At 43.8% G+C, this 14,604-nt stretch overlaps 2 protein-coding genes across 10 annotated transcripts in view; one reads left to right on the top strand and one right to left on the bottom strand.

Annotated features, from left to right (window-relative positions):
* Positions 1-1,466, top strand: part of slf1 (SMC5/6 complex localization factor 1) — a 32,964-nt gene extending 31,498 nt beyond the window's left edge. For all 4 annotated transcript variants that reach the window (XM_084945229.1, XM_084945228.1, XM_084945227.1 and 1 more), the window contains exon 18: positions 166-1,466. In XM_084945229.1, coding sequence (XP_084801355.1) covers positions 166-662 — 497 coding nt within the window. In that variant the 3' untranslated portion in view covers positions 663-1,466. The remainder of the gene's footprint in view (positions 1-165) is intronic.
* Positions 1,467-1,551: 85 nt separating this feature from the next.
* Positions 1,552-14,604, bottom strand: part of LOC146375995 (multiple C2 and transmembrane domain-containing protein 1-like) — a 130,212-nt gene continuing 117,159 nt past the window's right edge. For all 6 annotated transcript variants that reach the window (XM_084945220.1, XM_084945222.1, XM_084945221.1 and 3 more), the window contains 4 exons: positions 13,100-13,209; positions 12,364-12,473; positions 12,091-12,188; positions 1,552-4,567 (listed from right to left, as the gene is read on the bottom strand). In XM_084945220.1, the coding sequence (XP_084801346.1) occupies positions 4,496-4,567; positions 12,091-12,188; positions 12,364-12,473; positions 13,100-13,209 (390 nt within the window). In that variant the 3' untranslated portion in view covers positions 1,552-4,495. The remainder of the gene's footprint in view (positions 4,568-12,090; positions 12,189-12,363; positions 12,474-13,099; positions 13,210-14,604) is intronic.

Genomic DNA, 14,604 nt, shown 5'->3' with positions numbered 1-14,604 from the left:
CACATATGGAGACTTATGACAGTAGTGCCTCCCTGACTGTTGTCATTGTCACTTTGAAGACTATGGAGTAATGTTTTGTCGTATCAGAACAAGTAGTTTTAATTTGTGATTAAAAAAAAAAATAGTTTGTGTGATCTGATCCTGTACATCTCTGTCCCATCTTAGGATCTGTTCTTCTACGCCAGATGGATGGCCACGGTCGGGTCCCGCTGGATCTAGTCTCTGAGCCAAGTCAGAGGGAAGAGCTCCTCCATAGTGCACAGCTTGGAGACACAAAGTGTTTGAGAAATAAAGCAACTGAAGTTAACCTTCCCCTCTTGGAGGCTGGATCATCTCTGCTGTCCCTACTCATTTTCTCCTACCTCAGGGAAACGGGCATTCCTCACCACACACCAACCAGCGACAAGCACCACAGCCTGGGCTACCGGCTGGTCAGGGCACTGGAGAGGCACTCCTTCCAAAAAGTGACTCAGGGCTGGGCAGACCAGCGGGCAGTTAGGCTGGTAGAAGATGTAGAGACATTGTGGGAGCTCAGCCAAGGGAAGTACCAGGGACAGGTGTCTCAGGGTGTAATAGAGTGCAAAGGAGAGAACACACAGTTCCTGATGAAGATATTAGAGGATCTTAGGTCGCGAGGAGAAGCACTAGTAGGTGATCTGTAAGGTTAAAGGATCACTTTACACCACACTGAAGCTGACTTAAATGCATAACCTGTGAGTGAAAGTGAACAAAAATGTAACTTTTTTTTTACATGGTCCTAAAATTTGCCAGGGCCTTAAAATAGGTCCACAGGGCAAAAAAAAGTCTTCCTGTGGATATCTGCCTCTAAAGCAAGCATGCAAGTTCAAAGCTGTTCATTTCTGAAGTGCTACAATTTTATACCTACTAATATCTAATGTTCATTGGCTTGGTCTGTTTATATTGTATATTTTCGGGAGTTTTACAAGTTCTGTGTTTTGCAAATATTTCTTGAATTTAAATGTTATTTATTTTTAATATTTCAAGATGCATGTTTTTGTATGATAGCACTGTTTCATTTCAGTGTCGAGTGTTGCTACCTCATGTTTTCTTTTTTCTTATTTTTTTGCATGTTTATAAATAAAAGTGAAATATATTCTTTGATTATTTCATTACTTCATATAACAATTCTGGCAGCAATATATCAGATATCTTAACAATATATAGATATGTCTTTTTTTTTTCCTTTGTAAAGAGCAAGTCAGCTGAAAGGTGCTCTGGAGATGGAGGTGTTTATATGTTGGCCACGTAAAAAACAGTTATCCAGCAGTTGTGCTCTCAAATGGTCTCAGTGATGTACGCTCTGGGTTTCAGCCACGCAGGCACCAGTGAAGAATGAGGAGCTTCGCAAAGCTGAACCGAGCAGAGGGGCCCATGTGTTGGTGTGAGTTGAGTGAGCGGTGCAAAGGAGGCAACTTCAAGCTAAAACTGAGAGCAACAGTCCACATTTCATTCATTTCTTTCTACAAGCACCTTCGAAACAAAGCTCGTCAGTACAGAAAAAGGGGTTGCAATAAATCAGGAAAAACAAGATGATAAAAAATATTTTAATTTCATTAGTTTTTTTTAAATGAGTAAAATACATCAGATGCATTCCATTACTCATATCAGAAATATATACCACATTTTCATTTGACCCAACCCTGTCTTGGCTTCTACAGCGTTGCTGTCTGAAACTCTTATTGGTCAGAACTGGGCACATAAAGATGATGTCACAGGCAGGCAACATTGCAGGCGGAAAAAGACAGACCTTAGAAAATGAGGCAGGCATACACCTACTTTACAGCATCATCACCAGATCATTGACAGGCATACTGTATAAAATACAACCATAAATTAATAAGTAATTAGCTATGTACAGTACGGTTTAAAAAATAAATAGTCTCATTTCAACTTGGTGCAAATAAAAGTGCTTTTTTTTTTTCTCTTTAAAACTGTCAGTCTGATACATTCCTTTTCTATAACTCATCTTCTTGACATCATACAAAATAAAAACACTTTGGTTTGCTTTAAAACAGAGCCCAAACGAAATATAATGACGAGAAAAGGAGTGAGAGACAGTTTTTGGATGCAATGCCGCACAATAGTCACCACAATTTGCTGTAAAATGACTACATATAGTAGTAGACACATACACATCAGGTATTCTAGCAATCCCTTTAGGCATTATACAAAGCCATCCCTCACGAGTCACAGAGTGGGTTTGCTGAGGAGGCTGTAATCAGTTAGCGACGTCGCTCTTAGGGGATAGTCTGTTATTGTCTTTCAAGTGGATTCCCTTAACAAAAAAAAGAAAAAGAAAAGCAGTGGTCCTCTGGAGTGACAGATCTGAGCCTGTTGATATTTAAGCATGGAGATGGATGGGCAAGGAAGGAGGGAGCGGAGAGAGTAGACAGACGAAGTGAGAGGGTGACAAAATGGCAGAAGAGAGCTAGTTGCGGTGGGAAGAGAGTTTAGAGTATAAAGGCAGAGACACAGACAGACACAGGGGGGTGGGGGGCAAGCAAAGCTAAAGAAGTAGAGGCTGAGAGATGGAGGCAGGGATCAATAGGATGAGAGCAGACCTCCTCAAATGTAGCCTGTGCTGTGATCTTTCAAGAGATGCTCAGCGAGAAGCCCAGGAGACCATCCCTTAAGACAGGGTCGCAACCCCGCTCACTGACGAATGAGGGAACCGCAGAGAGAGCAAATGGAGGGAAGCATGACGGGAAGAAGGATCTGAAATAGCATAAAACACACACATACACACATACACTCCTCCTTCCCTGACATCTCAGGCCTAAGTCCCCTTGGAGCCTTGTCACACAATGACTTGCTGCTCATCTAGCATCTAAGCAAACTCTACACCAAGTAACAGCTGGCACTTCTGCTGCAACGCACACATACACACACACACAGACACACACAGCGACTGGATCTAGGCGTCAGTCTACAGCTGGAGGGGAGATACAACTGTAACGCACATCGACACTAAGAAAAGCAACTTGTCTTTGATTGCATAAATGCGTATACGCAAACACTCTTACATACACAGTTCACATATACAAGCCTCTGTCTCTGGAAAGACTGATCAAAGTTGAGCTTTGGGCACAGGAGGTGGGGCAGATGGAGAGGGCGGCCAGCCTGGGGCACAGCATCACAGAAAGCATGTTTGCATTTGTGTGTCAGTTGTTGGTGCGCGTGTGCCTGAGAGCGGGGAGAATGTTCCTGTTCCAATACAATGTTTTTCATCTGTCAGCGTGCAGGTACAGTAAGGCGTGCGTGCGTGTTCGAGATCTCTGAGAGGAACTGCGCGTTTACGCGAGAGGAGGATGTTTGTGCCTCTGAAACACAAGATGCTTAAGCGCAGAAGCATGTGTGCGTGTGGCCGTGAACGCGCTCGCGTGTGGCCACCGAGGAAAACACATGGGGGAGATGAGAGGGAAGGAGACCAGCCTTTCAAACAAGATTAGAGCTGCGGCTGCCTCAAGGCCCGGCTGCCTGACGACACTCTGCATAAACTGGGTGACATCTATATTAACACCACGACGGCGGGCCCAGTCTGCCGTGCCGCCTGACAGAGAGAGGAGGCGACTCATTGAATGACAGAGGATTTTGACATGGTTCAAATGAGTCGAACAAGGCAACAGCTACTGATAAAGTTTTCAGGTGTAACACTAATTGTTTACTACAGACTCAGACCTAAAAAAAAAAGGAAGTTAATCTGGCCATTGTATTAAAGCACAAACAAGCCTTCAGCCTGTTGATCCAGGTTTGTGTTTGTGTAAAAGGAGATATCTGGAGGCTACCACCGTAATTGCTAATCAACTTGGCTGGCTGAGTTAAGTGGAGACAGTCCAAATTACTGCCAGTGAAAGTAACACTGCCACATCCAAGAGGGAGAGGAGAGAAAACAAAACACACTTCAGTAGAAAAACAATTACAAAATATAAACATATTAACAAAATCATTCAATAACTTAAAACAGGAGCTTAAAGAAAGAAAGAAAGAAAGAAAATTGAATGCGGTATAAGGCTTCTCCCTTGATAAGTGTCATTTTCTTTTTTTGGAACAGCGAGAATAAATGTTAAACTAATTTTACTTATTGTGTGACACTTGTGGGAAGCTGTCAGAGTGATGGAGAGAAGCAGCAAGGAGAGTGGCTCACACGGCTGATGTAAAGGTCATTTCATCCATCCTTTCCACTTGCCTTTAAAAGAAATCTAAAGCATTATGGTTACAGTAATAATTTAAGAGGTTTCTCGCACTCATTTTGTTTCATACAAAAAAGGACATTTTGGGAAACGACTGTACACCATGAGTAATTAAATAGGAAAAAAGAGTTGAAGAGAATTAAACAGGAAATAAAAACAAAAATGTTAAAGGATAGCTGAGCCGAGCTGCTCCAGAGGAGTCGTCCTCTTGTTCCTCGGTGTCCAGTAATAGACCGAGTGAGGAAAAGTGGAGAAGAGAGGAGTTGGTGGGTGGACGCAGTCATCTACCCGGGGTTGTTTTTCTTCCTTTTATTTGGACTGGGATTGGGATCCAATTTCAGCTCTCGGTACTGCACCTGTTAAAACACGCACGCACACACACCACCCGGTCAGGTGGAAAGAGCAAAGGATGCTTGAATAGCACAGAAACCCTCCAGAGGCTCTAGTCCAGCTGTGTGGAACAGTGGCCTCAGGGAAGAGATTACACACTGATTACAGCGCACACACACACAGATGCGGACGCTCACACGCGCACACACTGACACGATACGTGTGCGCTGTTCAAAGCTCCAACTGCGTGCTCGCTCGCAGATGCACACAAATACACACGTACTTTCACAGATGTGCTACAGTGGCCTAGGGGAAGGGATCACACAAACAAACAAAGAACAGGGCAAGGGCTCATGGGAAAGCTTGGAGAGACAACAGAGTCATTTTGGTATAGCAAGATGGCGAGGAGTGAAAGGGCAGGAATATGGGAACGAGACAGAACGAAGGAAAAAATGCACCATAACCCGTTCAGAACCAAGGTTTTAATAACTGTTGGCAATATTAATACACTCCTCATCATACGTAGCTTGATACATACTGCTTTTATATCAGAAGGATTATATGACTTGCTACTAATTTAGGGATAAAGTTACATTTTGATCAAAAGGAGCCAATTAAAAATATCAGGAAACTAAATTCTCTGACCAAATTTTGACTCTTTGCTGTATCCTTTTCTTGGCTGAGAGATAAATGAGCACACTGGAGATTTTCGTGGGACAAAATACAATCTCTTCTCCATGTTTCACTCTATAATCAAAGCTGTATCAGTCACAGCCAGACATCTGACATGGAGAGCTTTCCTCCTTCTCGGGAATGAGTGGACAGTACGGATGACACCTACCTGATGAGGCTCCTGCTTCTGGATGGGCTTTCCAGCCCTACGCTTATCCCACGTCAGCTGTTAAGTGCAGAACAGCGACATCGTCTAATAACACGACTAAGAAGGCAAAAGAACGATTTTACTTTAAGTAAAGCCCCAATCTGTTGCACATCTGTATACATCATGACCCTATTAGGCCACAGCTGGAAGAAGCTGTTTTATATTTTGGGATATAAATTTATTTGCTTTCTTGCTGAGAGTTACACGAGAAGAGCGATACGGCTGTCACATATGTCAGCTAAATAAGGAGTTGTAGCCAGCATCTGGTTAGCTCAGCTGAGAGAAAGAGAGAAACAGCTAGTCCGGTTCTGCCCAAAGCTAATAAAATTCACGTAGTGAACAGATAAGATTTTACAGCTGGTTTTGCTGTGGATCATTTCTTGATCGGGAGCAGTGACCTCCTGGAGTCTTGTTGTCACCGTTTTAAAATTTGTTTTTTTGTACAAATGAAGTCAACGAGATATAATGTCTTCATTGTGTACTTTGGAGGTGCTGGCAGGCACATTTTGTTACCTTTGGCAAGCTCTAAGCTGTTGCACAGTTTGGTATAAAACAATAGTTTTATACCAAACTGAGCTGTGCAAATCATATGTCCGTGCCAGTTAATGGACACATATGAGAATGGTATCAGTCTCGTCACTTTTTTTTCACAGCAAGAAAGGGAAAAACAAAGCTTTTCTAAAATGTTAAACTACTCCTTAATCCTATAAATTACCAGGACATTATTTTTGTATCTGCACTGCATCGCTAAACCACTTTAAACAGACATTTTAGTTGCGTATTGCCTCACTTCATCACTTCATAAGATGCTTAGCGTCATCACTCAGGGAGTGTCACAGTATGTCTCAGCAACAAGAATTGATTCACTCTTGACAGAATCCTTTCCAAAGATGGTGAGCCGATCCTAGAAACTGCTCTTACGTGGAAGTGATGGACAGTCAGATGCAAACGGCATCACAGTGGCTGAGTATCAACAAACAGAGGCTGTCACACTCGCTTTCAAATGTGCACATCCGTGCATGCGCGCACAAATGCAGTTGCTAGTCTAGACAAACTCAAGGAAGCGACAAGCACTAGCCACTGAATCGGAATACTAATAGAAAAAAAAATAGACTGAACAGTGACTGCACCAAAGAGCCAGAATCGTCTGAGGATTCCCTCCTAAGTTGATGTACTATAGGCTACTCTGCCTGGCTGACTGACTGACACTCTCTCTGATTCTCCAGGAAGACAACAAACCGACATCAATATGGTTTCTCTGTTCTGTCTCATGGTAGTTCTGTCTACTGTGGACAGGAACAGCAGCATCTTTCAGCACCGACTGGGAACAAGCCTTTATCATCCATCTTTTACTGGTTCCCACTGTCGCTTCAATGAAGCCTTCCAGTCCTGTGCCTGCAAAGCCCAAACACATGTCCACATGTGTGTATGTGCTTCAAAATGCAGACACACTCATATACAAATGAACACCAGCAAAGACAAAGAATGCACAGACGCCCACATAAAGAAAACCTAGGCACTTTTTTATCATTATCAAATCATATAAACAAACAAACACACACACACACACACACACACACACACACCTACAGTGGGTTATTTTGCTTCCTCTGTCTCACAGTGCTGGTCACCAGTGCTTACAGAGTGGTTAGGCCAGCATGTGTTGCTCTCTACGCCTCACTAAGCAGCCAGACTGCTCTGATTCCGATCTGGATACTCCACACTGTCCACAAGGCAAGCTAACAACATACTTGTATTTATACAAGGTAACATACAGCTGTACAAATACAGTCTGTTTGTTGGACACAGTCAGGAAAGAAGTAAGACTGCACGCCAAAAGGCAATCCAGGTAGAGGAAAGGAGAATGATGAGGAGCAAGATAAAGAAGGGACAGAAATAGACAACAAAAAAAGAACAAATCAACAAAGGGAGAAGGAGAGAAAACAATGAGAGGAAAGAAGAGACTGGGTGAGACAGTGAGACAGAGGGATATCTGTGGATGCTCGGGTGATGACAGATATGTGGGTGGGGATCCTTTTATAGCCATGCCAACTAAAGCAGACAACAGAACAAAAACCCAGGGGACAGAGACGGGTTTGTATGGCCCTGTGTGTGTGTGTGTGTGTGTGTGTGTGTGTGTGTGTGTATGTATGTGTGTTTATGCAGTGGTAGTTCTGTTAGGGGACCATGACAGTGCTGGCTGAGTGCCCACATTGACTGCAATCAATGACAGTGGTGCATCTGTAGAAGAAGTGGGTGAATTGCTGAATGATTGAATTCACTCGTGAGCAAAGGAATAACAGCACGTCAGCGCGGACATCTATTATACTCATCATCAAATAACTAAAAGCAAATTAAAAAGATCCAACTTTAATAAAGTGTTTCTCCATATGTAGCTCATTCGCATCTTTCGCTGTTAGTTTTAAACAAGCAGTATGAATCCAAAAAGTAGGACAGGTATTGTGCGTGATCACTGAATGGCCAAACGCCTACAGGAGCAAAGAAGATACACGGCAATTTAATTCCGTGCGTTGACATTCCTGTCCAAACAATTCCTGTTTGTGAGTGAATGCAAACAAAGAAAAGTTTGGTTGTCAGTAGAAAGTAAGGTTTTGTTTCTCATGAAGAGTTGCGAAGGGGATCAACAAAAAGAAATAGTGCCAAAAAAAACAACAACAACAACAATATTTCAATCAAAACAAGAGCTTTCACTGTGAAGAGCTGCCAGCCGGGAGAAATGGGGGCTCATGCATCACAGGTTCAATTCCAGCTCGCAGGTGACAGGCCCGCCTGATGTTACACCCTTGGCTCCCCACTCACCTCACCTAATAGCACACACGCAAAAGCACCCACACAGGCGCCAAAACCAGTGGAGGCAAGAGCTAGTTAAAGTAAAAAAAAACAAAAAAAAACAAAAAGGAAGAAGAAAAAGAAAACACAGAGGAGGCGAGGAGAAAGTGGGACGTTAGTAAAATAAAAAGAACCAAAATTGGGGAGAAAGTAAAAAGTGAGGTAATGCAGCAAGCACACAAGCAATTTGGTACACAAGCGGGGAACTTAAAGGGAACATCGACAAGAGAAGCGGCGGGTAAAGACCCAGCACTGCTCAAAGGCTGCTCCACCCTCGCTCCTCTCCTTTCCCAAATGTTGACAGTACAAGTGCAAAACAGGCTTTGAAGTGTGCTCCGCTGAAGGGGAGCGTGTACCATGCATAGTGCTTCGTTTAACCGTGTTACCCACAAAGCATCCCAGGACCTGCTCTTCCCTCACCTCCTCTCATGTTCTCTCACCCCCCTTTCACACTGAACCTTTGACAGTGTTTTGATGTTGCCAGTGTGGGCAGACAGACAAGGCGAAACCAAGGTGGCTGATAGTGAGCAAAAAAAAAAAACAAAAAAAAAGGTGGGGGGAAAAAAACGCAAATAGGCGAGTAAATAAATTGATTCAAAAAACCTGAGCGAGCTATATTTTAACGACACTATGTCATTCTCCCTTTCAGTCCTTTTTCGCGCAAAGCACGAAACTCGCCGGGTTTCATCTCGTGTGACACCTAAACGAGCATAAGGGTTATTAAATGTTTCCAGGGAAGCACTGCTGTGTACAGTTCAGACATCTGCAGATTGGAAGATTCAGCAATCGTGTCTATTGTTGTGTTGGAGAAAAGGCATTCCAAGGTGACGTAAACCAGTAAGTGAGAAAAAACAAAAGTAAGGAAAACTTTTGCCTGTTAGCTATTGTGACAAGACATAGACTGAATAGTGACTAATTGCCCTCTTGCAATGAAATGTTTAAACCTCTTGCAAAAGTGGGAAGGGCACAGCGAAGGAGAGAGAGACCTCTAGTAGATGTGAGTGATGGCATTTGGCACCGTTTCAGCCTTTAACTATCCTGCCTTTGTCCCCTGCACGTCCAATGAGGTTTCATCCCCAACATAAATGTTGTCTAAAAATATTAACCCGACTGCCCGCTGTTCATTAGCCGCTAAATTGGAATTCATGCTTATTTTTGTATTGGGGATTTGATCCAGCTCCTTTACACCGATCATAAAGGGCCACTTGGCATGCTAATTGCCTTGCCCCCCATTTACGCACTCCCTGGCTCGCATGGCTAATGGTGTCGTAAAACATACTAGTGCGCTGACACCTCCCAAACACCAGGTAGGGAATACTTGGCGCTATTAAGGTCCTGAGCATGGCCTCGTTTAAGAGGGTATGAAGGATTCCCCGGTATCATCCGTTATCACCAGCAAAAGATCCAAACCAGACACAAGAAACTGTAATCCAAAGAGAGACGGTTGGCTCCTTTAAACACACGTGTGCTAAACATCATGCCAGCCTTTAAACATGGGTGCTCACAGAGTGAGATAATGATTTAAGTAAACTGTTGAAGTGGTAAAAAGAAACTGCAGCTCCCAGGCTCCGCTGGTGATTTAGCTTTTACAGGGTGTCTGGCAAAGCTGTTAGGGGCCTAGTATCAGTATTTTGAGAGGCTTCCTTTGGTAAAGTGCCTTCCATTTACTGTACGAATGCTGACAAACAAATGTTACTGCAAAGTCATTTCCATGCTACGCACAATATAAAGAAAAATTAAAAATTAGGGAAGACTAAGGCTATGTCCCACAGCTTCTGCCTTGCTCTAATGTATATCCTCAGTATATGCAGCGTATGAACTGTAGACCAGTGTGGCTGCCCTTTGTATAGAAAGTCATTAGAACCTCATCAGTTCTGGCAGCACTGAAGCACCTTCAAATGATGCGGAACAGTACACTGAAATACCGCAACCCACCTAACATGCACAACGGCTGGGAAAACTCTGTGTGTGAGAGTGTGTGTGTGTGTGATTATATATGTGTGTGAGGTCACACTGAGGCCCAGAAATAGTATTCATTAGTCATCCAGGATGTCAAGCATAGTGGGCCCCTGCACCAGTACTACTGGGTGCCATAGACACGTGCCCGTGAGGGGACACTCCATTTAGACCCCAGCACCTCTGTGCATCATTTGAAAGCCTCAAGGGCTCAATCCCCACAGACGTCTTTGACCCAGCGAGACGGGGGCAGGCAATGAGGTGAACCCACCACCGGAGGCAGCGACCGGACGCACTGCAGAGCAGAACGTTCCGGTCTGTTTTTAGCCAATGACCGCAGAGCAGGGTGCCTTCTCAGAAAACTAATTTTTCCGTGACCATCACGGGTTTGACTAGCTGCATTTCACTGACCTGTTCCTATTTGCAGAAATAAACATTGGCACTGGCTTAACGGGCACATAAAACAAAGTTTTACTCTTGCTTTCTGCTCTCATCGCCCCTCGTGCTTTTCTATTTTTGCCTTCATCTTTTCTCTATTTTTACCCTTCTCACCCCTTCATTCACCCTCGTTGCTCTCAGCGCCTCCAAACTCTCAGTGAAACCTGGCAACAATTACCATTCCAACAGCTGCAGCAATAACCATTACAGTAGCACTTACAGTATTACTTATACAGTAGGCACAACTCCAGCAGCATGGGCACCAGACCAGAGCACTGTGTCTGCCCCCTCTTTCCCTAGCCAGCAGGCCCTCATTAGGGGCCTTGTAAAGGCCTCATACCTGCCAGGCAAGGGCCCCTTCACCCTTCAACTCCTCCAAGCTCCAGGTGTGTAAGGTGGCTGCACTTCACCAGAGGGGACAGCTTGGGCTCATTTAACTCGATGGCTACTTGCCCTGTGCCTGCTGCTGCAGCAGGCCCCTGTAAACTACAAAACTGTAAAACTGCACGGGGGCAGAGAGGGGGAGTGGGGTACGGGGGGCTGGCAGGGGTGCGTAGGGGAGCAAGGATTATGACCCTGTAAAGATGAAAGAAGTTGCGGGCAACAAGCGATCAAAGAGGAAGTGTGTCAGCAATGATATGGCAGGGAATTGGTCATATCAGAGGCCCCAGGTCGTTCAGTCTCAGCCTCCATCTGTGTGCGTTTGTGTGTGCGTACTGAACTCAGCTCAGCGGGGCCTAACAGCCACAATGGAAACCATTGGTGCTGGATAACACAACAACTTTCACAAGCTGCCGCTTAATTGCAGTTTAAACTGCACTAGGTCCTGGGCAGCACAGCATGTTACTGTTAGCATAGACACACACACACGCGCACACACCTATATTTTACCTGAGAAAGCATCTGTAGTCATCAGCCACAAAGTTAATCTGATCTCACGGTTAATGTAGAAGCAAAACCGCATGGGGCTGGTTAAGTCTTGGTTTACACTCTGTTTCAATTACTAGCAAAGCTGTGAGACAGCATCTAACTGTAATTGTGTGTGAGTGTACGTGTATGGAGTCAATCAACCTAGTTATATGCTGGCCACTAAACTCACTTAACCTTGTTATCTTACTACACAGCTCCAGCCATGTATGTGGAAATTGAATTAGACTTGGAAGCTTTTAATAGGAAAACACAGAAACAGCTTTGAAATAATTAGATTAGATGTCTGTATGGCTAAAACAATGAATAGTCAGTTCAGCCTACATGAAAGCACAACAGTGAGGAGTCAGAGACCGCGAGGAAGAGGGGGAAAGAAAACAGAGGAGACAGAGGAGATAATAAAAGAAGCCCTAGCCCTTGTCCAAGCCCGGAACTGACAGATGATGATAGTCATCTCAAAAAAGATATAAAAAATGAAACATATAAAATTTCACCCACCACTTGTACATCTGAGGGCACTCTGGACAGAAAGTCTAGCAGCTCGTTGTTATCAATGGTGTAGGGGTCTCGTAGCTTCTTTGTAAATTTATTCACTCCTGCAGAGAGAAAAGTGGGGGCAGACGGGTAAGAATTGAAAGAAGGAAAGACATTTGTTGTACTGTCTCTGTGTGCTCACACAAAAAACATCATGGCACACAGATTTATTTAGATAGAGTATCCGAATGTTCTTATATACTATATGATGTAATAAAAAATACAACATTAGCTCACCCCAGGCCAGCACAATATATCGGAGAGGGATGAAATAGAGGATGATGGTGGCCACTCCGAGAGCCACGATAGCTAACCAACTTAAGAAAGGCACAGTCCAGTTAAATGTGCTGCAAAGAGAGGAGAAGGAGAGTAATATAAGCAGCAATGCTCACTCCAGATATAATAAAAACATGCTGAGAAATAATGTAGGAATGGGTCAGCAAAGTTTAACAGGTTGCAGGGAGAAAATTTTACACCTTTTTGAATTCATTAGAGTGTGAATGATAGAAAGCACTTAGATGTAGAAAAGCACTTTTTGAGAACCAGTTTTTTTTACTTGTATCTTCAACTATAACTTTTAATGAAACAAAACAAACAAAACTTTCTGTGTATGAACCGTATGTTAAAAAAAGGCTGTCAGTAAATACAGGGATGTAAAAAATTAATAAATAAATGCTTTTGTGTAAGTGCATGCAGTGTATTTAATCTAATATCTGCATGACAAAAGGTAATGCAAGGTCAAGTAAGATATGGTGGACATAAAGACAAGCAGTCTTTCTATTTGTTCCCCAGGGTTGGGTGTCACACTGGCATTAATTCTTGAGAGCGGCACTAAGTTATACTCAGTTATGCTGGCAAAGGGAACCGGCCAGAGTGGCAGAAAAAAAAAGAAAACACAACCAAAACAACAACACAGGGACGTGCGGAGCAGAGCAGAGCGGGCCGGGTGCCGAGGAGCAGGCTTACGACTCACTTCTTTATCCTCTCGCCATAGGAGGCCACTTCATCTAGCGCATTCTGCACACTGATGCACACATCCTGAATGGCATAAAGCTTGTTCATGAAGCCCTTTCTTTCTGAGTCCTGCAAGAGGACAGATAGAGATGTAGGCGAGAGACAGAGAGACAGAGAGAAAGCGAGGATGAGGGAGGAAGACATGGAGGGAAACAGAGAAGAGACAGGAGGAGAGAGAGAAGAGAGAGGCTGGGCACAGGCGTCTTTGTGAAAACAATACATTTTAAATAGCGTCAAAGATTTGGAGTGGGGAGCCAAATCACCGGATATCCTGCATAAAGTGACAGAGTGCTTTCATTCCAGGCAGTAATAGAGATATAAAGTTGGCAGAACAAATCAAAATGTTTTCCTCCTTACGAATCCTCACACAGGCAAAATCTGAATATGTGAATAGGCAGAGAGAGGAGCAGAATTAAACTGAAAGCCGAATGGATAGATCAATCTTTGGGCTCGCTCTCTCTCTCTGCTGCTGCTGCCAACACAGCTTGGAAGACCAGGCAGAGCTCTCTTTTGTCCTCCTGGCTGGCACAGTGTGATGATGTCACCAGCCGTGACATCATTATCATCCTTATTAACACTGTCACTCACCACCAAGACTTCAGAGTGGGAGGGGTCGGGGGGAGTCACAAAATAGGCAGGCAATCTGAAGTCGACAACCCCTGCCCTTCTTACCGAAACAAAGTGAAGAATTTAAAAAGTCATGCAACAGTCAACGAGCTGCTGACTGACAGGCAGGGGCACGACGGATCTGGACAAAATGAGGTGACAGAGAGCAATTAAACGCCATTGGCTGAGTGAGGACATCGACACGCAGACTGGTTGTTGCAATATGTGAATGGTGGACATGCTCGGAAGACAAAAGGGTAGAAAAGAACTATCCAGGAGAAAGTCATACGAGTATTATGTGCACTATCGTGGGTGACCTGTTCATAATGTGGCAGGAGGAGGTGATTTTTAAACAAATTGGTGAAGGAGGAGAAGGCTGTAATTACAGGATGATCATGTGAAAGTTCTCTACCACATCAATGGCGTAAACACCTGTAATAGAAGAAAATAAATTACAGATGCCAGAAACCGTGAGATAAGAAATGGTTTGAATGGAATAAGCTGAAGAAAGTAAATATTTTACACAGTAAAACAAAAAAAACCCTCAAATCTTAATCAAGAAAAGTTTCCTAGTATGAAGTGCCTAGTATTTCTCTCTGTGTGTAGGAAAGACTATGTTACTGATGAAGATTGATGGACGTTGCTAGATTAGAGAAGTAAAGCTCTAAGTAATTATAACTACCATCGCCAAAGACGACAGTGAAGCAGTCAAAGACCTGAAACCTTCAGGACCTCAAAGGCCTTTACCACATTTCCATCTTGAGGCCAGCCACCTCACCACAACCCTCCCACTGAGACCCAAACTGCCCCCCAAACCCACCCTCGTCTTTTTGCTCTCCGTCCAGGATCAGATAATGT

This window comes from Perissodus microlepis, chromosome 12 (genome assembly GCF_051167445.1).
Source record: "Perissodus microlepis isolate ML-2025 ecotype Zambia chromosome 12, ASM5116744v1, whole genome shotgun sequence".
Classification (NCBI taxonomy): domain Eukaryota; kingdom Metazoa; phylum Chordata; class Actinopteri; order Cichliformes; family Cichlidae; genus Perissodus; species Perissodus microlepis.
Note: the sequence above shows the minus strand (reverse complement) of the source record. Positions and strands in the feature narration are given on the sequence as shown.